Genomic DNA, 23,485 nt, shown 5'->3' on the forward strand with positions numbered 1-23,485 from the left:
AGAACGGATTTGCTGCTTTGTCTAATTAGTGAGCCAAAGTGAGTAACAGAAATAGACCTTTTTAATAACCTTTTAATAACAGAAAATAGACCTTTTTAAAAGCTAATCTTCAGTAACATCAGATTGTATATATTTATAAATAAACCTAATGAGTATGTTATGATCTCTGTGAAGAAAATTAGAAGACTACTTAAATTTTAAATCACTTAAAATAACAGTTTTAAAAGTCACTTTCTCAGGTGCTCTACGGCCACAGGTGGCTGGTGACTGTTGCATAGGTCAGCACACACTTAGTGCCTTGTGGTTACAGGAAACTGAAAATGGTGTTTCAAAGTTGACTGCAGAGAAGTATGACTTGTCTGAACAACCAGACTCTTGAGCCTAAAAATAGTTTGCATTTGGTTAGATTGCTGTGGGGGGAAAGTAGGAAGGAACACATAACAGATTTTCTGAGGTCGTGCCTGTATTTTTCTTTAATGAATGGTGGTGACTATTGAAGCACTGTGGTATTTTAAGATCCCATTGTTTATATTCAAAAGACTGAAAGACATGTCACGCAATCAAAATTACTCTAAGGGGCACGTGGGCACAAGTAAAGACTGCTATATTATGGGCACTTAGGTATTTTTCTTTGACAGATATTTACACTGCATTTTCTTCTTCTTTCAGCGAGAAAAAGTTCCAGAGGAGTACTTTAAGCATGATCCTGAACACAAATTTATTTACAGATTTGTTCGTACTCTTTTCAGTGCTGCACAGCTAACAGCCGAATGTGCAATAGTAACTTTGGTAAGATATTTCTTCTTTCCTAAAGCATCTTTAGAAATTTCTATCTTGCGCACAGGGTATGGTCCTGGTTTTCACATAAAAGGTTCCTGAAATGATCATCAGAAATTTATTAGGAGAAACCTATTGAAAGTCACATACACACATTCGAGTTTAATAGAATTTGAGTTTGAGAATAATCATTATTCTTTAAAATGTTGCCATTGCTTTTCTCATCACAAAACAATTGCTATTAAAGGCAGCAGGAGCGATTTCTGGTTTCTCCCTCCATACCTCAGGACACAGATGCACACACAGCACACACATGTTCACACACAGAGGGTGTGCTGGTGGGCGTGGGTAGGATGGGGGCAGTCACAAAACCATCTGGTCCACAGGCAGGCACTCATTCAGTGTAGGTCTCAGCTGAGTCCCAGATTATTTCAGTATTCCCCAGACAGTTCTGACGTGGGTCCTGATTGAGAACTATCGCCTTCAGTTCTCTGTTCCTTGGCCGATGGGTGTTAATCCATCCCTGGTGTCCTCTCGTGCCTGCCTGTGAAGTTGCCCAGGGTTATAGTGCCAGAAGGACTCAGAAAGGCTTTGTTAGTCAGCCTGCTAAGCTACAGCTGTGTAAGGGACCTTTGTGTTCTTCATACAGATTCCTGTGATAAGATTTTATCATTTGAAAAATAAACTCTATTTAAGTGAGAGGTGGTTGGGATTATTTTTACTCCTCCCTACAGCAGACCTATAGTGGAGGCTTACCCGCATGGTCTGTAGGGAAAGAATACTTAGGTCAGTGCCTGCACTCCCTTCCTATCCAGTTAGAATTCAGGAGAGGAGGCTTATGCTTTTGAAGAGAGACCCCTCTGTGGGCACTCAATCAGACAGGCCTTTTCAGTGAACTATAAACCATTTGGAGTGCGTAGCCCATGCTGGAGAGGGGCAGCAGTGGTACTTGCATCTGAAGAGCCAGGTGATGCAGGAAGGAGAATATCTGGAATGGAAGAAGGGGAATTCTGTGTTAGGTTAAGTGTGACATTACCGTGAGACAGCAGAGTGATCTTGTCTGGTCATCACTGGAATAGATGGAATCAAGCATAAACCTGAGCTCTAGAGGTAGGGAATTAAGAGTAGTAGAGAAAAGTATAGACTAAAAAGGGGATAGAAGCTAGACCTGGAAGGACTAACAACATATATGAGGGACAGGTCCTCAGAGGAGCGGCTAGAGTGATAGGAGAGAGGATAGTAAAAGAGATGCCAAGATGAGCGGTTCAGTTCAAGGAGAGCATGGTCCAGATGCCAAATGCTGCCAATCAGTTGCTCATTCCGTACCCACTGGATACTTCGTCACTATTCCCAGTGTTGGAGATAGAGGAGACAACAGGTTGAATAAAGGTCTTGCCTTTTATATGGCTTATATTCCAGTGAGGAAGAGAGAAGTGTGTGTTTTTTTCAAGTGAGCATTAACCTAAACATTTCAGGCAGTGGTAAATACCAAGAGAAAGCAGGGTACAGTGATTGGAGGGGTTGCCATATTAGACTGATCGGAACAGCCTCTTTAAAGAAGTAGCGCTTGAACCGTGACCAAACTAAACTGGGGAAGATGATGAGCAAGACTCTGAGATGGGAGCACATCTTGCGTGTTCAGGGAACAGCAAGTGTCCACTGGTGAGAGTGAGGAGTGAGGGGAAGAACATGGGAGATGAGGTCACAGAAGGGCAGTGCCGTATCTCATGGGGTCTTAAGGCTTACAGGCTGTGGGAAGAAGGTAAATTGTTATTTGTTTGGTGGGAAGCCTTTAGCAGATCTTCCCCCAGGGGTATGAAGTGCTCTTAATTTAAGAGGCTGTCCTGGCTGCTCTGGGGAGAATAGACTGTAGCGATAGTCAGCGTGGAGGCAGAGAGGTCAGGAGGCTGTGACAGTGATACAGCTGAGGAGTGACAAATAGAATAGAAATCAGCCAGATTACCAATGAGGGTAGAGATAACAAAAATTGCCAATGGACTGGAGCAGGATTAACTTAAGGGAGGTTTGGGCCCCAGCAAGTAGGTGAATGGCAGTACCCTTTGGGTTATTGGGCAAGGCTGAGGGAGTAGACAGTTGGGGTGAAGAGCTCTGGTTTCTATGTGTGAAAGCACCAGTAACCTCCTGAGTGACAGGGGCAGGGGGGCATACTGCCCAGGGTTAAGACAATGGGAGATGAGAAGCCAGCAGGGGGCATTTTCCCATGAGCAAAACTGAAGGAAGCTTTGTGCTGGGGGGCGGGGAAGGGCAGGTTAGGCTGGGGGCCATGTAAATACATTCACATTGGGGGAAATCTCTGGCAAAGAGGGAAACATTCTTCAAGAAGAGGGAATTGTGAGATGGGATCACGGAAAAAAGAGTTCACTTCAGTGAGAAGAAACCTCCCTTCCACTGACACTGTAGAGCCGGGGGCATGAATGATTGGGCAGGTTCCAAGTTTGCCAGGGAAGGTGATAGGAAATCAAGACATTGCCAGTGTCCTACACATGCCTCTCATTATTCCCGTAAAGTAGAGAGTGAACCTTGTTGTAAGCAAGGGTCGTTCTTAGGACACCTGAGAATGCTGGGTTTTGGGGGTCGGGAGCAGGATTTCACTAAGAACATGTAGTGTTCAAGAACCACTTGTTTTTGAAAACACAGTTGAGTTTGGACAATATTGCAAATCTGAGCTGGCAATCTGACAACCTTCAGACAGTAAACATAACTCTAAAATTGGACTTTTCTTCTTGTCAGATGGCACCCTTCTTCTTCAGAGCACCCTTTGAAGTAACGAATCCTAGCTTAGCTCTGTAATCTCTACTCAGCTGCTCACTCCACCCCGGTCTTTGCAGACTGGGCATTTGATACACAGTAAAAGAAATCATGAAATCACCTCATAGGAGGCTTTAGAGAAGCCCCAGTGATCTAGAACCTGGCAGCTGTGAGCCCTTTAAAACCAACAGAATTGAGTACGCTGTAGGTTGTGTAAGACAGGGTGAATTATCACAAAGGGATAATAGGGATGTGAAGGAGAGGGGCCAGGAGGACTGTCCTTTGTATGTGCCTATGTTCCCGTAACAGACACTAAATAGGGGATTGATTACTCGACAGTTGGAAAGACTGGCCCAGGCACACCTGTTGTTACTTCCTGTCCTGCTGTGCCACGCAGCAGCCACTGGGAGGCTCTCTTGACCACCAGTTTTTATCTCCAGGCTCATGCCGCCAAAGGACTGCTTGTGAAAAGGGGAAGGCAAACATGTGCTCAGTATCACCAGGGTTTTACATATTCAAGTATTTGTACATTACCATGTAACCACCAGCCAGCTTTGGTACACAGCACATGGTAGGCCATCAGGTTTATTGAACGGCTTGAATCTACAATCGGTTGTACTGAATCTTTTCCCTTTATGAATGGGAAGGTTAATAGCCCAGTGCCTGTCTTCAGGATGCCCTTTGCTGAGGCGTCCAGTCATTCCTGTGACCAAAACTGGGCTGGAAATCCGCAGGGGCAGAGTAGGCAACAAGTATCCGACCTACAACTGTGACCTGGCCTCTGGCTTTGGCTGGCGGAGCAAAGTCTTTGTAGAACCTAAGACTAAAAGGCATGTCAAAAACAGATGAAATCTGTCATTCCTAACAGTTCTTATCACAGCACTTAAACTGAACTAAAATGAAAGACCAGTGCTCTACTTTTGCAGGTTTACTTAGAAAGGCTTTTAACTTATGCTGAGATCGACATTTGTCCCACTAACTGGAAAAGAATTGTTTTGGGAGCCATTCTTCTTGCCTCCAAGGTTTGGGACGATCAGGCTGTATGGAATGTGGACTACTGCCAGATCCTCAAGGACATTACAGTTGAGGACATGTGAGTTTGTAAGGTTTTGGTGAACTTTCTAACCATTTTTCAGTGCCTCCTTTGCTCCGGTAAAGTTTACATTTTAAGAATATTTTTAAAGGTTACATTGTGCAGACAACTGCAATAGGCATTAAAATTACATACTATCCGGCTATGGTATAACAATTCATATTTCCCCATCATTAATTGATAGGTCTTGATGTGTTACTTGTAATAATCTCCTTGGTAAATTGAAGTGTATTTTTCTGGTGGTTTTTGGCATACATTTTACAGGCTTACTATCAACACAGTACAATACATATCTTCATGGCTTTCTTCATCCTGCCTACGCGTTCCAGCCCATCTTTAAGAGGCATATGTCTGGCCTTTGAGATAAATGTTTGGCCACTGTTAAGGCCTTAGGGCCTCTAGACTATAGAGAGGTTATACCTCACCCTGACTCAGCTTTTGCTGGTCTTTCCTTTTTATCTCAAGTTCTGTTGTTACAGAAACCATGGTACAAAAGTAGCCACATGTATGAAGGTTTCAGATCCCTCTTCTTCTGCCTCCTCCCCTCCTAGGTGTATTGCTCCTGTTTAAAAATAGCTCTGAGAAGTTAGGGAGCTCCTGTTTCTCTGGCATCCCTGGGACATCACCTGCTGCCCATCCCATTGAAGAGTCTCCGGGGCACTCAGCAACCACAGTCGTGCCTTGTGGGGCTTTCGATTAATCCTGAGGGTGCCCCCCACAGATGACATGTGAACATGGGAGTGAAGTGCCAAACTCAACGAGGGCTTTCGATTTGGCCACCCTGGCTTTTGTGAAGGGCCCCGAGGATGGTAGGCAGAATGAGCCAGAGAGGGATTCGCAGTAGACTCTCAGAGTGCCCCCCTGAGAGTGAACATGTCTTTGTGGGTGGCATTGGAGAAGATGTGGAAGAACATGTCTTGATTATACAGAACAGCATAGGAAGATTAAGATCTTGGCAGGCAGTGGCAAGTTTGTTTTTGTTACCTTTCCCTGTTGTTCTAGATAAGATCGTCATTCAGAATTACCAAAGTGCATATTTACAGCTGAAGTGAGGGTACTTCTGACTAGGAGAAGGGACCAGTCATTGTCGGTAGCAGTCAGAATGGCTTTTGAGAACAGCGTGGACGGAGTGGGTGTGGACATACTGCTTGCGGCCCCAGTAGCAAATGGTGTAATGGCAAATAATGGATTTGAAATGAATAAAAGTGGTTTGGGAAGTTGCAGAAGCTAAAGAGACTTTGATCACCACTGTTGTCAGTCTTCAAGCTCTGGTCCCTTAAAGGAAGAAAAACGTGTAGTCCTGAACACTAGCCCTGCCGTGGTGGCAGCTGAGAACCCGTGTTGAAGCTGGCTGGGCCTCTGATTCCAGTGAGAACATCAGAGCCCGCTGGGAAGTGTGGAAGCTCGTAAGAGCGAGTTCCAGGAGCAGTGGTGGCAGTGTCTAGCCACAGGAAGACTCGTTGTAAACAAGTTTTTTACACGATCAGAGAAGCACCAGGAGCTATGTTTATAATAGGTTGTTTTGTTTACGGTCTTTGGAAACTGGAAAGTATCACAGCGAAGTGTTTAATACACATTTGTGTTGTCCCCCTGCTGTTGCCTTCAATGTGTAATGGTCTCATTTTGAGTCTCAATTGAAAAATCGCTGTCTATCCACTTTTTCTTCGCACTTTCTAGCATCCACGCTTTAGAATATATTCCCTTCAAAAGAGTAAGTTAAACTGAGCAGCTGCTCTTCAGAAAATTTGCTGTGCCCGTAAATGGTGTGCTATTCAGCCATCTAGCTATTTAAAACACAACCCAGAAGACGCATATCCTATAGGCATAATGCTTTTCTTCGGTGATTAAACCTTGATTATAGACATGTTAATCCTATGAAGTACTGTATTTCTACACAATTAAAATGTATTAGTGGAGGAAATATAAAAGGGATAGTGAAGTGCATTTATTCCTGTAGTAAATTAAGTCCTGATTAGCTCATTATCAAAACATTATCTGATTTACATTTCTATAGACTTGCAGCCATATGAACAGGAAATTAAATTTGGAAGTAGGTTCGATTGGGTTTAAAATTCAACAAACGAGCACCTCATCTCTTCTGTTCATATTCTGAATGTTCTCCATACAGGAGAGCATCAGGCATTTGTCGATCTGTCCAGTGGATTAAAATATTAAAACCGAGAAACCAAATAGGTTATAAAATTAGCCTCTTGCGTTTTTTCAGGTATTTGCCATTTTTATGTATTTCCCTAAAAGGATTACTGTGAACATGGTAAATTTTTAATTTATTAAATATTTGGCAAGGAAGCTGTAAAGTCACGTGTAGCAGAGGACTGCTCCCAACAGTTTCCTTTCCTGTTTTATTGAACTCGCCCCAGGCGGCTGTGTTCACACTCTGTTCTGACAGGGGGTGGTGACACATCTTGGGGTTGCATTCCCAACATGAGACATGCTGTTGGAGTCCAGTACTCTATCAGAGGCCCTATCGTAAAGTGAGTTGTCTAGCCATGACATCTCTTTGATCGTTCTGCCTGTCAGAGTTTAAAAAGTACATCCTGTCCTGTCATAGTGACAATCTCTTGCCCTAGTAAGACTAAGGTGAACAGAAACTTACATTTATGAATGCCCTTTGGTATAGTCCCATGCACTGGGGGAGGGGATTCCCTTTTCCATCGAATGTAGCTTATTTATTTATTTATTTATTTGAGATGAACCCTTGTTGCTTCAAGAGTTTTTCCCCCTCAGAGATAATAGCAGTGGCTCTCGATGGATCCATTTGTTGCCGTGGTGATGTGCCCACTCCTTTTGTTGGCGCGTCTCTACTTCAATAAGCCCCTTCCTGTTATCGGCCCGGTGAAAATGTCTGCAAGTTCTTCAGAGCTAATAAACAGCACACATCACTCCTTTCATCTGATCACTATAGTGGGGCCTTGTGAGTGAGCGTGGAGCATGAATCGTACAGCTGCACTAATGGAACTCTGAAGAATGAGCCCCTGAGTCAGCAGCAGGAGTGCATAAGAGGGCCATAACCTCTTCCCCCTTGTCCCAAACTCAAAGTGCTGGGATGCAGAAAGGACCACAAATAGCTGTACCTTGTTGGAGCATTAGTGTATTAATCCAGCCAGGGAGCCTTTATTTGTTTCAAAACAGAATTTAGAGCTCTCCTAGTAGCTCAGAATGATAGTTTTGAAGATAGCCCAGTTGACTAAAATTGTCCTGTGTTGGTTTTGTCTCTTCCCCCAGGAATGAGATGGAAAGGCATTTTTTGGAGCTACTTCAGTTTAATATCAATGTTCCCGCCAGTGTTTATGCCAAATACTACTTTGACCTTCGCTCCTTAGCAGATGACAACAACTTGAATTTTCTGTTTGCTCCTCTTAGCAAAGAAAGAGCACAGAACCTAGAGGTAAGGCTGTGAAGTCATCAGTCAGGCTTTTCTGTCAGCCACCAAAAAACCCACGTCTGTGGCTAAATCTCATTCAGCAGTGATTCGCAAAACGGAAAGCTTTTCAATAAACACATCGAAGAGCTTATTAACCCTTTGGCAGTATTTTTCCGGTGTCTTTTATGATTTATATAAAGACCTCACATCATTTTAAAGAAGTATATAGGTATCTCTTCTGTGACCATAATTCAGAATATCTTAAATCAGATTTAACCTGTTCTTAATGGTTTTCCATTTGATCCATTTGAACCTCTACCCTTCCATATAACCATTCGTGAATAATGTATGGTTGTATCCCTAATCATGTCTACATACATAATCGACTCACTGCTCTTAACTGTCTTTTACTCGGTTTGCAAATTCATGCTGGTGTTTTCTATAGATAGCACAGTTCAATCCCATGAGTTTATTAAGCATAGCATTAGTGGCTCACCTGAGGGACCTGTACTGAGACTGTGTATCGCGTGTTTCCAGTACTGGTGTAGGGCTTTTAATGGAAACGGTAACATACCGGAGACAAAGTAGCACGTGTGCTTATGACTGTCGGTGAGCGTACAGCAGTAGTAGTCACAACTGAAATTTCAAACACATTTACAATGGGCACTTTTGGGGGTACCTTGGGTGGCACTTTGCAATCAGGTATTTTCTGCCCTGGTTGATATGCAAGTGAAACAGCCCTCTTCGGCACTTCAGGCCTTAGACCTCCTACCTTCCAATCAAGTCCAGCACGTGTCTGCCCTGGGAGAATTTGCTGAGAGCATGTGATCATCACTGCAGACTGGAAAGGCGTTGACTAGCTGAGAAAATGCTGATTTTTGCCCAGGTCCATGTTCATTATGTTGAAGGAGCAAGTGTGGTGCTGTTAGGAGCCTGTCACAATACGTTTCACATCTTTGGAACCCAGTTTTTAAATTCTTCTTTGCCCCAAGGATCAATCATAGCCTCTTAAGGATTTTACCTTAGTGAATTGACAGGAAGGAGCATCCCCAGAATCTGGGAGCATAGACCCCAGCTCTCCAAGGTAGCAGTAACTGTGAAGTATCTGAAGGAGTGTGGCTGTGTGGCTTACCAATGATGCTTTTTTAAGGTTTTTTGTTTTTAAATTGTTCTTGTGTTCTGTTTGACTTTCCAGGCCATTTCCAGATTGTGTGAAGACAAATACAAAGACTTGTGCAGAGCTGCTATGAGAAGGTCTTTCAGCGCTGATAATTTCATTGGTATTCAGCGCTCTAATGCCATCCTCTCTTAAGGGAGGAAGGAGGGGTTGTAACATCACGAACCCCTCACCTACAAGGACTGGAGAAATACCACCTCTCCTGCTCAAAAACCAGCAAAGTTAGTATTTTCATCTAAAAGAAGGTCAAGAGACTCGTGGACCGCAAGGATTATGCTCATAGGAAAGAATGGAACTTGTCAATGCAACACACTCGTTTGTCCTTTTTAATGTAAACAGAGTTACAAAAACCACTCCAAAGCAAAAGCTCCAACCCACACACAGATATTTGCTTACTATGTAGGCTTATAGCTGTGAGCTAAGTGAGGTTTTAAAATTTTTAGACACGACACTAACTACATAACTTTTATGTTTTTCTATTTTTCTTGCCCCTCCCTCACACTGCTGCATATTTCTTTAGAATCAATGCAGTATTACCATTAAAACATGGGACTCCTAACAACTCATAAAGCCACTTAGGAACAGACTGTAGCGTTGTGAGGTATTGAAGGGTTCTTCCTCCCTACTTTACCATTGAAGCTGCTGGTCGTTATTGGCAATCAGTTTAAACCAAAAAACTGCCGAATAACACCTGTCGTTCAAATTCTTTGCAAGCACTACTTATTAGCATTATTAGTATGTTTGGGATCATAAACAAGAGAAAGTACGTTATCGATTATCTACTTCTATTGGGTCCATGCTGCATTTCTTGTGAACTATAATGGTGCTTCTCATTTTCTGACGATTTTCCTCTTTGTTAAATGCGTGTATTAAAATATATTTTCATAATTCCAACCAACATGGTGGTCCAGTGGTAACAAGCAGGTAGTGAAATAGAAGGTGTCCTGAAAATCTTATTGCAACTTTCAGCTTAAATATGGTGTGCTTGGGCCCTCCAGGGCCCTGCTGAAGTATAAATGCCACAGACTTACAAAATATCACTTGAAAGTTTAATTACATTTCTAGTAAACTTCTGTAGTTTTGTAAATTTTAAATATTAAGCTTTTAATTTTAATTTTTTGTTTCAGCCCCTCTTGAAGATGGCAAACATTGGCTGAAGCAAAAAATTAAAATTAGAAGTTTAATATTTAAAATTTAGGGGCACCTGGGTGGCGCAGTCGGTTAAGCGTCCGACTTCAGCCAGGTCACGGTCTCGCGGTCCGGGAGTTCGAGCCCCGCGTCGGGCTCTGGGCTGCTGGCTCAGAGCCTGGAGCCTGTTTCCGATTCTGTGTCTCCCTCTCTCTCTGCCCCTCCCCCGTTCATGCTCTGTCTCTCTCTGTCCCAAAAATAAATAAACGTTGAAAAAAAAATTTATAAAATTTACAAAACTAGTTAAGTTTACAAGAAATACCTAAACTTTTAAATGGTGTTTTGTCAGTTTGTAGCATTTATACTTCCACAGGTATCAAAGCTTAAAGTTGCACTAAGACTTTAAAGATACCTTGTACCTTCATAGACATGCCCTCCCCTTTGAAAGTAGTCCTTTGCAGGGCTGTGCCGTTTACCTGCTTTGATCACCTGAGTTTCTTTTTTCTAGATTTGGTAAGGATTATGAAGAGCAATGGTAATTCACATGTAATAAACTGAAAGGAATTGGACTCTAATAGTAGTGATATGTAAGTAGGGGATAGGAAACCGCTTTTCTATCCTATGTGTTAACCTGGCTGGAGATGTCTCGTTTCAAGTCCTGCTATTTAAGAGGAACCCTCACCTCAGGCTTTAAAGGGCAGGGAGTTAAGAAATCAATCTTCTAGGACATTGGTAATGATGTCACCTAAACTTGAAATGTTAAAAAAAAAAAGAAAGAAAAAAAAGATTTGTGTTCTTAACCACGTGAGATCTTTCTCCTACCTTCTCAAATGTAATCCTAGGAATTTTGCCTGTAAACACAGCATTTCTGGGCCAGGAATACTTTCTCTCAGTATAGCAAGGCTTCATATTCTATTGAGTGCTGCAGGTTCCATCATTTTTAAAGGACAGAGACATAAGTGATAAATAACAGTATATAAAATATTACAATCTACCACCTCAAAAAAATGTTTTGTGGAGTTCGGAGCTTGGAGATTCAAGTATTGATTACAGTCTTATTTTGAAAAGAATGCTACAACGTATGTGGTTTTTCTTCCTCATGTTTATATTAAAAGAAAAGCTAATAAACTCTATTTTAATTAAAATATGCTAGTGTGTAACATTCAGTTCACATAGTATTCTAACTGAAATGCTTTCAGTCAGCTCTAATAGTAGGGTCTTAAAGCATTTTCAAACTGACCATTCGTGATGGGTTTGATCCTTGCCTCTGGTTGCAATGTAGTCATGTATTTCTTTGGCTTCTGCCCTTTTGGACCTGCAGGTAGTTTGGTACATTTAAAACCGCTGGCCATTGTGCTCAGAGGCACAGTGCAGTAGATGGCATTTTCAACGGTTCATTATTGTGCCAAGAGGGGAAAAAAAGCACACTGAGAGATTCGGTAGAATATACCAGAGAGAAAGGACTTACAGGAATACTGTAGAATCAGAAAGTGAGCTATATGAGGATCTCCAGCAGTTTTGAAAACCTGGAGGCTGGTTGGAAAGGGGAGCCTGGGTGCCTCAGTTGGTCGAGTGTCCTACTCGTGGTTTCAGCTCAGGTCACGATCTCACAGTTCATGAGATTGAGGCCCCTGTCAGGCTCTGTACTATCAGCAGAATCTTGGGATTCTCTCTCTCCCTTTCTCTCTGTCCCTCCCCCACTCACGTGCTCTTTCTCTCAAATAAAAACTTAAAAAAACAAAAGAAAATGGAAGCACAGGAACATTGCTATAAAAAGAAGAACCACCCACATATTTTGATTTTAATATGCTATCTTCAAACTTAACATTTCAGTGAGAAATATGCCAAATCTCCATAAGGTGTCTGTAAAACTAAGACCCTGCGGCACCTGGGTGGCTCAGTCGGTTAAGCCTCCAACTTCGGCTTAGGTCATGATCTCACGGTTTGAGTTCGAGCCCCGCGTGGGGCTCTGTGCTGACAGCTCAGAGCCTGGAGCCTGCTTCGGATTCTGTGTCTCCCCCTCTCTCTGCCCCATGCTCATGCTCTGTCAATTAAAAAAAAAAAAAATTTAAAAACCAAGACCCTGTCCACTCGAGCAATGCTCAGTAAACTGAGAGTCTGGCCGTATTCTCTTCCACCTTCATTCATTACCGAAGGTCACATCATCAGCTAATCACTTTGTTCTTGAGAAACTGCTGGTGAGGATAAATGATCTGATTTCATTTAAAAGGGAATTCTGTCTCAAAACACTGTTAAGACTGTCTCCCCTTTACTATGCCAGCCACTAAGCAGAAATGCTGACACAAGGGGTCAGATGTTAAAGTCTGGGGGAGGGGGGGGGAGGAACACTGTAAGACTAGCTTCAAGAACAAGCTGGTAGCAGGAGAACCACAAATTACTCTTTCCCCTTTGGTTTTAATTCTAGGTGGCAATATAGCCATTGTGATAAAGGAGAAGTCAAGTCAACTTAGGGTAAAGATAATAAACATCACTGAAAGCTGGTAGGTTCTCTGACAAATGTTGCAGGGTCTGGAAACCAGTTGCTAATGGGGTAGTACCTATGGCAGTTTTCTCAGGGTTTTATACCTGGGAAGGGTTATATCGAACCATCTCATCTCATTTATCTTCAATTTTAGTTTTTCTCAGTGAAATTTTAACTCTGATATATTGTGAACTGAGCCTTTAAGTATTCTTTCCTTTACAAGGAAAAGACAAAGGTTTGAAATCTAGGTTTGAACCAAATGAAATTGCCATCTCTGGAGGTAAAAAGAAAAATGCTTGCCTATCAGCAGTTTCATATGATTCATTCTAAGATTCTTCGGGCCCAGTGCTTCTGGTTAAAGAGAAACTCTCCCTGCTGTATCGGATTCCATCACGACCTTTTCTTTGACATTTACGCTGAATGTGCCCCATATGCTCATACATTACTGAAATCCAACACCACTTAATCTTGGTTTTGTAACAGTGTGAGGTTCATCTCTTGGTTTAGTTTTCCTGTGTGTATAAATACTACTTGATTTAAAGGAAAAACATGCTGAAGCCAGTATTCACAGGAAAATAATTCCCTCTGTATTCAGGTTATACAATGTTTTTTGGAAAAGTTTAGCTACAGCATAGAAGTTAGCTAAATTGGTCTTTCATCACCGAAACTTCTCTCTAGTCACACGTAAAACGACTACAGCTGTTCCCTCAACCAGAGGCTGCATCCTGGAGTGTGGAGCTGCTTGGAAAAGCGCTCGGCAGCCGGCAGCCACTCCCAGGTAAGCGCTCGTTTCTATGCAAAATCTAGATTACACGCAGCATCTAGCAAGTTAAGGACCTGATTGCCTGAAGTCTTAGCCACGTACTGACCTGGTTGGCCAGACACTGTGCCGGCAAGAAAGCAGATCTGGGAACCCTTCGGCAAGGCCTGTTCCTGAGGTACACGGGTGCGGTCGGTTTGGTTTCTGAGGCAGTTTCCACTACCCTGTCTTTAATGGGTTTGGCACATGAGCCAACACGTACTTAATAGGATGCAAATTTTAAGAATATCTGTGGTTTAGCATTTATAGGGTGCAGAAAGAACTAAGTGAAATAGTACAGAAATGAGGAATCTCAAATCAAATGAAAGAAGGTTAACGTTCTTTTAAGAGGCAACAGGTTAGGTGGTAATGATGGGAACTGCTGCGGAGGGAACCACGTCCTCTGAGGGGAGTAGAGAAATTCAGTGATTGCCTCCGGACCTAAAGTCCGCAGGAAGGTTTCCATAGCGTCTACTTCAAGACCGAAAGTCACTCTGCTAGCTTTTCCTTAAGACATCTATTCCTTCCTCCTCTTACCCTTCTCAGTTCTACTAAGCTTGTCTTCTGGCACCCAGACGGGGCCCCCCTGATCTCACTGTGGGGGGAGAGTCTTCCAAGGCAGAGCTTCAGTGTGTGCACCTCCCGCTGCTGGTGAGGGTCCTCCCTCAACAAGACCATCTCCCCGCTCCACCTCTGCTAGTGCCCAGTGTGGTAGTGTGTGATGTCAGTTACCACTGTGACCTATTTCTAAAGCATTTTCATCAGGTTCCAGAAAATACAGGACTGTGGGGCTCCCAGGCTGAACCGGCCCCTTGTAAGCTCCTACAGTCACCTACTGGAGCCCTCCCCGGGTTCCCCAAAGCAGCTCCCCACACACTGCCTTTGTTGACTCCCCTGACCTGCCCCCAACCCAAGATGGATCTCCTCACTCCAGGTAGCATCCCCACCTTCCAGGTCCAAGACTCATTTCAGCTGGCATTAGGAACGGGCCCCTCACTTCCTGACGTAACCCCTCTCGTCTCACGGAGGGGATTCCATTCCACCTTTTTAACACTAGCCGTCTACCGTCTACATCCCCCCCTTGTTCTTGAAAACTGCTTCGTCTTCCCAGTGTGAGGATGGGGCGATTACTCGGTCCTTTACTTGCCCTATTATTTCTCAGGATACAGTCCCCAGACCACCTACCTCTCATCAGCTGAAAGTGCCTATGAAAAACGAAGCTTCTCTAAATGCAATGTGGAATCCTGTATTGGATCCTGGAATAGATAAAGAACATTAGTGGAAAATCTGGTGAGATCCAAATGAAGTCTGGAGTTAATGGTAACATGCCAGTGTTGACTTCTTCGTTTTGACAGTGACCTTTGATGACATGTTAGCATTAGGGCAAAATGATTAAGGGGTATACAGGAACTGGATTATCTTTGCAAATTTTCTATAAAGTAAGTCCAAAATAAACTTTTCTTTAAAAGAAAAAAAACAGCTTTATGGGCCCCAGACCTACTGAATCTCAATTCCTGGAGCTTAAGCCTGGGAATCTACATTTTTAGTAGGAACTCCAGAAGATTCTATCCATTCACTTTCCGTTCCATGCCTAAACCGTTGCTTCTTCCTTGCTTTACCTTAACCTGATCTCATCCTTTAGCTCCCCTCAGCCCTAAGATCAGTGCTATTCTGCCTCTTTCACAGATGAGAAAGCTGAAAAACTCAGAGATTAATATGTCCAGGGTCACACAACCCATAAATGGAGGAGCAGGAACTTGAATCCCTTGCTGTCTAGCTGCCAAGTCTTTAAAGACTTGGCATCCATTCTACTGCCTCTCAATCCCATTTCCATTGGTGACAAACTAAAAAACTCTAAATACTAAAAGAATTATTATCGGGGCGCCTGGGTGGCTCAGTCAGTTAGGTGCCGGACTTCAGCTCAGGTCATGATCTCAAAGTTTGTGGGTTCGAGCCCCGTGTAGGGCTCTGTGCTGACGGATCAGAGCCTGGAACCTGCTTCGGATTCTGTGTGTGTGTGTGTGTGTGTGTGTGTGTGTGTGTGTGTGTGTGTGTCTGCTCTTCCCCCCTCTCACTTGCTCAAAAATAAACATTTAAAAAGAATTATTACCAATAATACTCTGGACCCCACCTTTTTCTCCAACCTGCTAAGTCCCTACAGTCCCTTTGCCCCGGCCTGTGGCTTTACTCCTACCCCCTTTTCCACTGGGGAGAAATGAGCAATGAGGAAGCCCTGGGAGGGTGTGCCACCGCCAGAGTCCTGCACATGGAAGGTGCAGCTCTGTTCTTCCGTCAGGATTCAGCTCAACAACGGGGTCTTCCATTCTGCTTCTCCCAACCGTCCTCACTTCTATATGAATCTGACAATGTTCACAGCACTCACTCTGACATTAAATTACATACGCTCATATTGTTGTCCACCTCTTAGATTTGTCTTATCTCCCTCCAACAAAATGTGAAGACCCTAATTACCCGTCTTCGACATACTTACGCCTCAGAGCGATGCTGGAGAACACGGACATCCCAGGCATTAACAGGCGATGGTCCGTGGACTGGGGACTACTCTGCGTTTGGCCAACAGGCAGCCAGGAGAAAGGACTCTGACAATAGTATCTCAGGTTTATCAGGCAGCAGATGATCAGGGAGGTGCCAACTCTAAATCAATTTCTAGCCTCTTCTCTGGGCTCCCTGACTTGTATTCAGGGCTTAATACCAAGTTGTGGATCTAACTGCTGAATGACAAACAGTTTTGAGCGTCCCTGCCCCCCCCCCCCCAACCAGACACACAACAGCATCATCTCTATTCAAAGAGGTTCAGTATCAAGTACAGATGGAGGGCTGATAAAATAGAAAACGATCTCAGGCAAGGTCGCTGGTCTTACGTGTATTTCCCTTCATTTCTTCAAGGGATTCATGAAACAATCAGGATCGGCAGGAGAAACCTAAGTACATTCAAGTAAAACATGTTTTCATTAGTTTTGCTGCTGGTGACTGGAATTGGCTTGATTTTCATACTAATAAAAGCATCGCCTCTTTAAGTACATCTGAGAAATCTGATTATGAAGTTAGAATCCACATATCTCCTCAAGCACTCTTAGAAAGCAGTGTGTGTCTTCATAAAAGCATGAGGAGAAAAAGACTTGTACAGCATCTTTTTTATTTTCTTTACCATTGTTTTAATGCACTTTAAAATTTATCTACATTAATTGGGAACAAAGAAACAAAAATAGACATTTCTTTGTTTTTCATAAATAACTACTCTCCATATTTGATAAAAATCTCAAACCATTACTTTACCTCCCCACAAATATAATACATACAAAATCTTTTCTGCAATAATAAGGTCAGCAAATTAAGCATCTTGAGACTAACATAACCACGTACAACTGCTGCTCTACGGACTTCCAGGAACAAAACCAAACCAAAAACTACCTATCGAGAATGTCTGGGTTTCCTTTTGTTAATGTTACGGAGTCAAAATTATAATCCTCTGCCAATAATAATTTATAGATTCAAGTTGATTGTCTACAAAGAAAATATCGCTGGCTCTGACTGGGGAATTCTGGGTCGGATGCGACGGCGAGGATGCTGCAGTGATAGGCACTATACACGGGTGAAAATAAAAAAAAAAGTACTGAATGCCCTGGACGCCACCTACTGACTCGGTATGTGCCTCATGTGGCTCAGTAATAAGTTCACCTCCACCAAACCCGTATCAAAGTCACTAAATCTCTCATATATATAATATATATTATATGTATATACACACCCACAACACATACATACTATACATACAGTTTGTAACAACACAAAGTAATATTGTCTCACAATGGTGTACCAGACAGTGTCCTGGCTGAAATGAATCCTGCAATTGTCAGTGAGCTGCTAGAAGCTTTTGAGAGTTGAGTCAGGTTACTTAGTCCCTCACATCCTGCCCACCCTTTGCCCTGCTTTAATGTCTTGGTAGCTTTTTTTTTTTTTTCTTCCCCTCAGAACCACCCTCCCCCCTCCAGGCATATTTCCCCCCCTGGGATCACTTGCTTGGACTTTGGAGGCAAGAAAGGGCACACAGAGGGAGCAGGCAATTCTCAGCCACTGTACCTCACACCTGCCTAGATGTGTGACGTTCTCTGTCCTGTTTGCCACATTTGGTGTTAGAAAGCAGTTATTCAAAGCTTTGTCCCTCCTACCCCCCTTGGTCTTTCTGTAGAGCACAAAAGTGAAAGAAGCCCCTTTAGCAGGGGTAGCAGTTCATTAAAATATACAACTGCGTTTCCTAGCTCTGGGGTTTCCATTCTGTACTTGAGAGTGCAGGTCACGGATGCTGTTATTAAGGTTCGGTGTGGGATCCACGAGGTTTTCTCCTGGCAGCCAGTGTCAGGATTAGTGCAGCCCTGGCCCAGGAGGAAATAGCCTAATGAATACCAACTTGGAAACAGTGCTGTCGGCACATTATTTAAGCCTGTACATGCACACAATAACACACACACACACACACACACACACACACACACACACACAGGCCCGTCATTGGAAACGGTCATGTGAAAAGATGACAAAGGTTTGCAAAGATCAACCAATAAGGCACCAAGAAAAATTATTCTCAGCCAATTTAGACAACATCAAAATGTAAGGCGGGAAATCATATAAAGAGACTTCCTAAAAGTCTGGCCAACGGATCCGCGGACGGGTCACATTAGTTCCTTTAGACAACTTTCTAAATCTTCACCCCCAACTCATGAAGCGAGACAATGCTTAAAACCGACCTGTGAAAGGGACAACCTGGAAGCTGTACACGTGACATTAAACTGAACCATAAATCCTTTCCAACTCCACAAAGCTATCTGTGAAGAAGTTGCTAGACCCCACCGCCCACAACCTTTCATTTTATAATTGTTTTCATGAGTATGAACTGTCTGCATAATAAAAATGCAAATCAGGGGGAAATAGCATGTGGGATGGAAAGAGAGGGTGGCCATAAATAGATCTGGCTTCTCTCCCCTGGGTGGGGGATGGGGTAGTTGACATTAGGAAGACTCTAGGGAAGCAGGTAGGCTTTATCTTTGAGGGACGGGAGAGGAAGAGCGGGAGCAAGAACACAGACTGAAAACAAAGGGGCATCTCTGAAAAGTGGTGTGCAGCTAGACCCCAGAAGGCATTACTTATATTGCCCCTCCTTGGCTCACTGTCCTTTTTCAACTGCTTTTCTTTTTTTTCCTTCACAGTAAATTGGTTGTTTTTGTGAGGCTTGGCATGTTGCCCAAATGAAACACTAATTTTTTTAAAAAATGAAGAATTAACCCACTTTCATCCATTTCATCCCACAACTTTTAGATGCACTGTGCATCATTTTCTAGATTCCTCCACAAAGAAAAAAGTCAAGGGGTCAACCCAAATTAAGCACAATGTCCGGAGGCGTCATGACCATCTGTGTACTTTCTGGGAAGACATACTAAAAGAGGGAAGAGGTCAAGGTGATCGGGAAAGGTCCTCATTTGAAAAACACAAGAATTGGCCCTCAGACAGGGGATCTATTCGAAGGTCCTAAGAAGCAGCTTCTGACTAAGGACAAGAAGATGTGCAAAAAGTTCTGTAGCTCTATGTACTAGGTTTTGTCGAATCCGCTGAAATTCTAACTTTGATTCAGAGTATGAGCGTGTAAGAGCAGTGCGTTTTTATAAAAGCAAGCAGCTTTTGAGAGTCCCCAAAACTACAATACAAGGCTTCTCCCTGAAGCAAAGTGTTTAAGTTCGCTATGGGACTGTGCATTTGTTTCCTTAATATCCATGAAGCGAAAACTGGCCTGGGTTTAAATCTTACATTCCCAACTTTGGTATAAATAAAGCACAAATGCCTAGACTCGTCATTTTCCTAGGGAGTCTAAAATTTTAATTGTTTTTGTCACTTGAGCTTCCTAAATTCGGTCCCCACTCAACCCTGGTCATTGGTATTTTGCTGGTCATTGCACTGTCACCTCCTTCTCCAAGTCATGGCCTCACACTCTTCATGAAGGAACAGTTAAACAGATTAGAAAAGCAAACAGAATTCTTAAATAGTAAAGAAACCTGTGTGTGTGTGTGTGTGTGTGTGTGTGTGTTCATATATAGGCTTTCATATATTAATGAATGGTTAAGCATGTCGGAAAGCAAACAGAATTCTCTAATAGCAAAGTGCATGTGTACGTGCATGTGGGTGCATGCAAGTGTGTGCTCGGCAAAAAGAAAAACATATTGAGGTGGGGGAGAGAGGACAGCTTTCCTCCTGCACCAGTCCCCTGAGCCATATTTTAAAAGCTTCTGCACGTGCATTATGGGTGTCATTTGTTTGGGGAGACTGCAGAGAGCAATGTTTGGCTGCTTTTGGAATATCTGCCTAATAAACGAGTCCAAAGTCCAGGGACACTTATTTTCCCTCATTGCTGCCAATGTTTGTTCACAGGTAGCCAGCCTCCCTGCCCCCAGCTCAAGCACCCCATTCAAGGGTGGGTGGGGTTTCTTAATCACAGCTCTCCAGGAGAGGAGGACTAAGAAAAGCAAAAAGACTGTTTAACATGATAAAGGTGGGATGGGGTGGAGCAGAGAAGTGTTAGAAATTTACCTAATTACTGGAGGTATATCCATTTTAGTCCTTAAATCTAAAAAGCAGCTCCTTTAACGACCATCTCTAAGTACTTCCAGAAGAAGGGAGTGGGTTTACCTTTACCAAAATCAGAACACGAGTTCTTAAAAAAAAAAAAAAAAAAAAAAAAATGGAATCACTGAAGCCTGTTAACCACCCACTCCTTCTCTGGCACAAAGCTGCCATTTTACCAGTCTAGAATTCAAGCTCAACCAATCCCCATCCTCGAGATTTTCACTTTTCCAAATATTTATACCGGCACTCTATGATGCTACCTCTAACTTATTCAAGACCATGCTGGGTGCTGTTAGGAATAAGAATGATTACCAGAACTACAGAAAAGAAACCGAAGGTCGATAAATAAACAAAACTAGTATGGCACACAAAATCGTTAAACGCTCTCCTCTCTAACCTTGTCACTTTGGGGAGGCCCTAGTCCCATTATGCTTCCCCTCCTCGACATGAATTGGGGTTTCCTCTAACTTAGGGACTATAAACAGCGACCAGCAGCTCAGCCTTAAAGCGTCTGGGACACTTTAAGCAGTGAAAGAAAACAAGCTGAAAAATCACACCTGACAACCTCCCAGGCATTCATAGCAACCTAAACTTTCACTGTTCACATTTGTTTTAAAGACACAAGTATAGGAAATATATTTTCCCAATTTAGACCACACAGTTCAAAGAAACCTGAACCAAGCTGAACTTCATTATAATGCCAACCTTAGGATTGTTAAGCCCCCAAAGCAAAGGTAAATTTTGTTGCCAAAATGCAACAAAGTTAAAAATTAAGAAAACTACATATAAATTAACAACAGGGTTCCCCTAAAACAAAAACAAAAAGGTAGTAAGAAACACAAAATAGAATACACGTGGGCTGAGCCCCTTCGAGAAGTCCTGGGACCGGTACGGCCTTTGAAAGGGCCCCTTTCCCCTCTCTCCAAGTTGCCCCAGGAGGGGGCATCAGCACCATGAAGGTAAACGGAAGCGAACTTGGCAAAACTACCAAACAAAACAACCCCCCTCCCTCCACTCCCGGCCCCTCTGGGCCTCGGCGTCCTACACGTGCGACAGGGACACCTGCTTGTGGTAGGCGGCGGCGGCGGCGGCGGCGGGGCCCGGCGGCCCGGTCCTGCCCGTGAGCGAGGCGCTCGCCTCATAGTCCCCCGCGGCCGTGGCGCCGCCGCTCTTGTGGCCCCGCCGCGGGCGGCAGCAGCATCGGCTGGTGAAGCGCCGCCACGACTCCACAGTCTTGCCGGACCAAATCCAGACGCCCGACGTGATGCCCACCACGAGGCACATGAAGTACTTGAGCATGAGCACCCAGTACTCGGGCTTGGCGCGCGGCTGGCCGGCGTCGGGGCCCGGGCACGCGCAGGTGAGTGCGGCCTCCCAGCTCTCGCGATAGTGCTGCTCGTACAGGTAGCAGGCCACCACGATGCTGGCGGGCACGGTGTACAGGAGAGTGAAGATACCGATACGGATCATGAGCTTCTCCAGCTTGTCCGTCTTGGTGCCGCCCTGCTTGATGACGCTTCGGATGCGGAAGAGCGACACGAACCCCGCCAGGAGGAAGAGGGTGCCCACCAGCAGGTAGAGCACCAGCGGGCCCAGCACGAAGCCGCGCAGCGAGTTCAGGTTCTGGTTGCCCACGTAGCAGATGCCGGCCACCGGGTCCCCATCCACGGAGCTCAGTGCCAGCGCCGTGATGGACTTGACGCTGGGGATGAGCCACGCGGCCAGGTGGAAGTACTGTGCATAGCCCGCGATGGCCTCGTTGCCCCACTTCATGCCAGCTGCCAAGAACCAGGTGAGCGACAGGATGACCCACCAGATGGAGCTGGCCATCCCAAAGAAGTAGACCAGCAGGAAGACGACAGTGCACAGCGCAGGGCCCGTCGTCTCGTAGTGAATGTGGCTGTGCTCGCGGCTGCAGGCGACGCTGGCGTGGCCCACCACCAGGCGCACCAGGAAGCCCAGCGACACGCACAAGTAGCAGGCAGACAGGAAGATGATGGGACGCTCAGGGTAGCGGAAGCGTTCCATGTCTATTAGGAAGGTGGCTACCGTGGTGGAGGTGGAGATGAAGCACAGCACAGACCACAGCCCAATCCAGAAGGTGGCGAACGTGCGCTCGTCGGGGCTGAAGGAGGGCTGGTAGCAGGGCACGGCGCAGTTGGGCACCTGGCCCGTGCGCACCTTGTTGTAGAGCGGGTGAGACTCCTTCAAGATGGGGACGAAGGGCTCGCGGCACTTGCACACCGACGGGCCCCCGGCGGCGCACTCGCCTCCTGAGGCCGGTGCGCCCGCGGGGCCCGGGAGGGTGGGTTTGGCCGGGAAGGGCCTGGGGGGCGCCGTGGTGGCCTCGCTGCGGTTGTAATCCATGCACAGGACCTCGGCGTCGCGGCCCAGCACCGGGAGGCGGTCGCAGCTCATGCGCTCCGGCCAGGCGAAGCCGTACTGGCGCATGAGCGGCGAGCAGCCGGCCTTGGCGCGCTCGCACACGGAGCGGCAGGGCGGCAGCGGCTTGTGGTAGTCGGGCAGGCAGATGGGCGTGTACATGGAGCACAGGAAGAAGCGCAGGTCCGGCGAGCAGTGGATCTCCACCAGCGGCCAGAACTGGTGCACCTCCAGGCCCGCCTCGTCCTGCGTGTCGTGGTTGAACTGGTTGGGCATGTGCGTCAGGTTGTAGCCGATGCCGCGGCACATGGGCACTGTGATTTCCTGGCACACTGGGGCCTTGGAGGCAGCCGCCGCCCGGCCCGCCAGCTGCGCCAGGAGCAGCAGCAGCAGGGAGGGCGGTGCGGACGGGTCAGGCCGAGCCATAGCCCCCTCCCTCCCCTCGCCGCGTCCGCCGCAGCCCGCGCGGGGCCCACGCAGCCGGGGGAAACCGGGCTGGCCTTTCCGCCGACTCGTGTGTGGCGCCGGGGCTGGCAACCTGTTGGTTTCTTTTTCTCTTAAATCCGTCCAAAGATAAACTGTTTCGGGAAGGCGCTGCCTCCGCAGGCAGCGCTCTGCTCTTCGCCAGATAGGGCTGGGGAGGGACGGTTAGGGCTCCGATTCCAGGAGAAGTACTCTTTAAAAAAGAAGCTGAGGGAGAAGAAAAATTGCAACCACTCCCAGTTAGAAGGGAGTCAACCGCTCAGTCCCCGCAAGCGCTCTCCAAATCTCCAAGTTAATGTCTCTTCCTTCCCTCCCCTCCACCTCCGGGAACCAAACTACTGACTCCCGGCCCACCCCCACGCCCCTCCTCCCTTAACGCT

At 45.3% G+C, this 23,485-nt stretch overlaps 2 protein-coding genes across 4 annotated transcripts in view; one reads left to right on the forward strand and one right to left on the reverse strand.

Annotated features, from left to right (window-relative positions):
• Positions 1-11,473, forward strand: part of CCNYL1 (cyclin Y like 1) — a 36,924-nt gene extending 25,451 nt beyond the window's left edge. For all 3 annotated transcript variants that reach the window (XM_027052444.2, XM_027052429.2, XM_053215694.1), the window contains 4 exons: positions 670-789; positions 4,473-4,639; positions 7,883-8,045; positions 9,217-11,473. In XM_027052444.2, coding sequence (XP_026908245.1) covers positions 670-789; positions 4,473-4,639; positions 7,883-8,045; positions 9,217-9,333 — 567 coding nt within the window. In that variant the 3' untranslated portion in view covers positions 9,334-11,473. The remainder of the gene's footprint in view (positions 1-669; positions 790-4,472; positions 4,640-7,882; positions 8,046-9,216) is intronic.
• Positions 11,474-16,747: 5,274 nt separating this feature from the next.
• Positions 16,748-23,048, reverse strand: FZD5 (frizzled class receptor 5). The gene has a single exon (XM_027052412.2). The coding sequence runs from the start codon at positions 23,046-23,048 to the stop codon at positions 21,282-21,284; it is 1,767 nt and encodes a 588-aa protein (XP_026908213.2). The 3' UTR covers positions 16,748-21,281.
• Between the last annotated feature and the right edge of the window lie 437 nt (positions 23,049-23,485).

Source organism: Acinonyx jubatus, chromosome C1 (assembly GCF_027475565.1).
Source record: "Acinonyx jubatus isolate Ajub_Pintada_27869175 chromosome C1, VMU_Ajub_asm_v1.0, whole genome shotgun sequence".
In the NCBI taxonomy this organism is placed as follows: Eukaryota; Metazoa; Chordata; class Mammalia; order Carnivora; family Felidae; genus Acinonyx; species Acinonyx jubatus.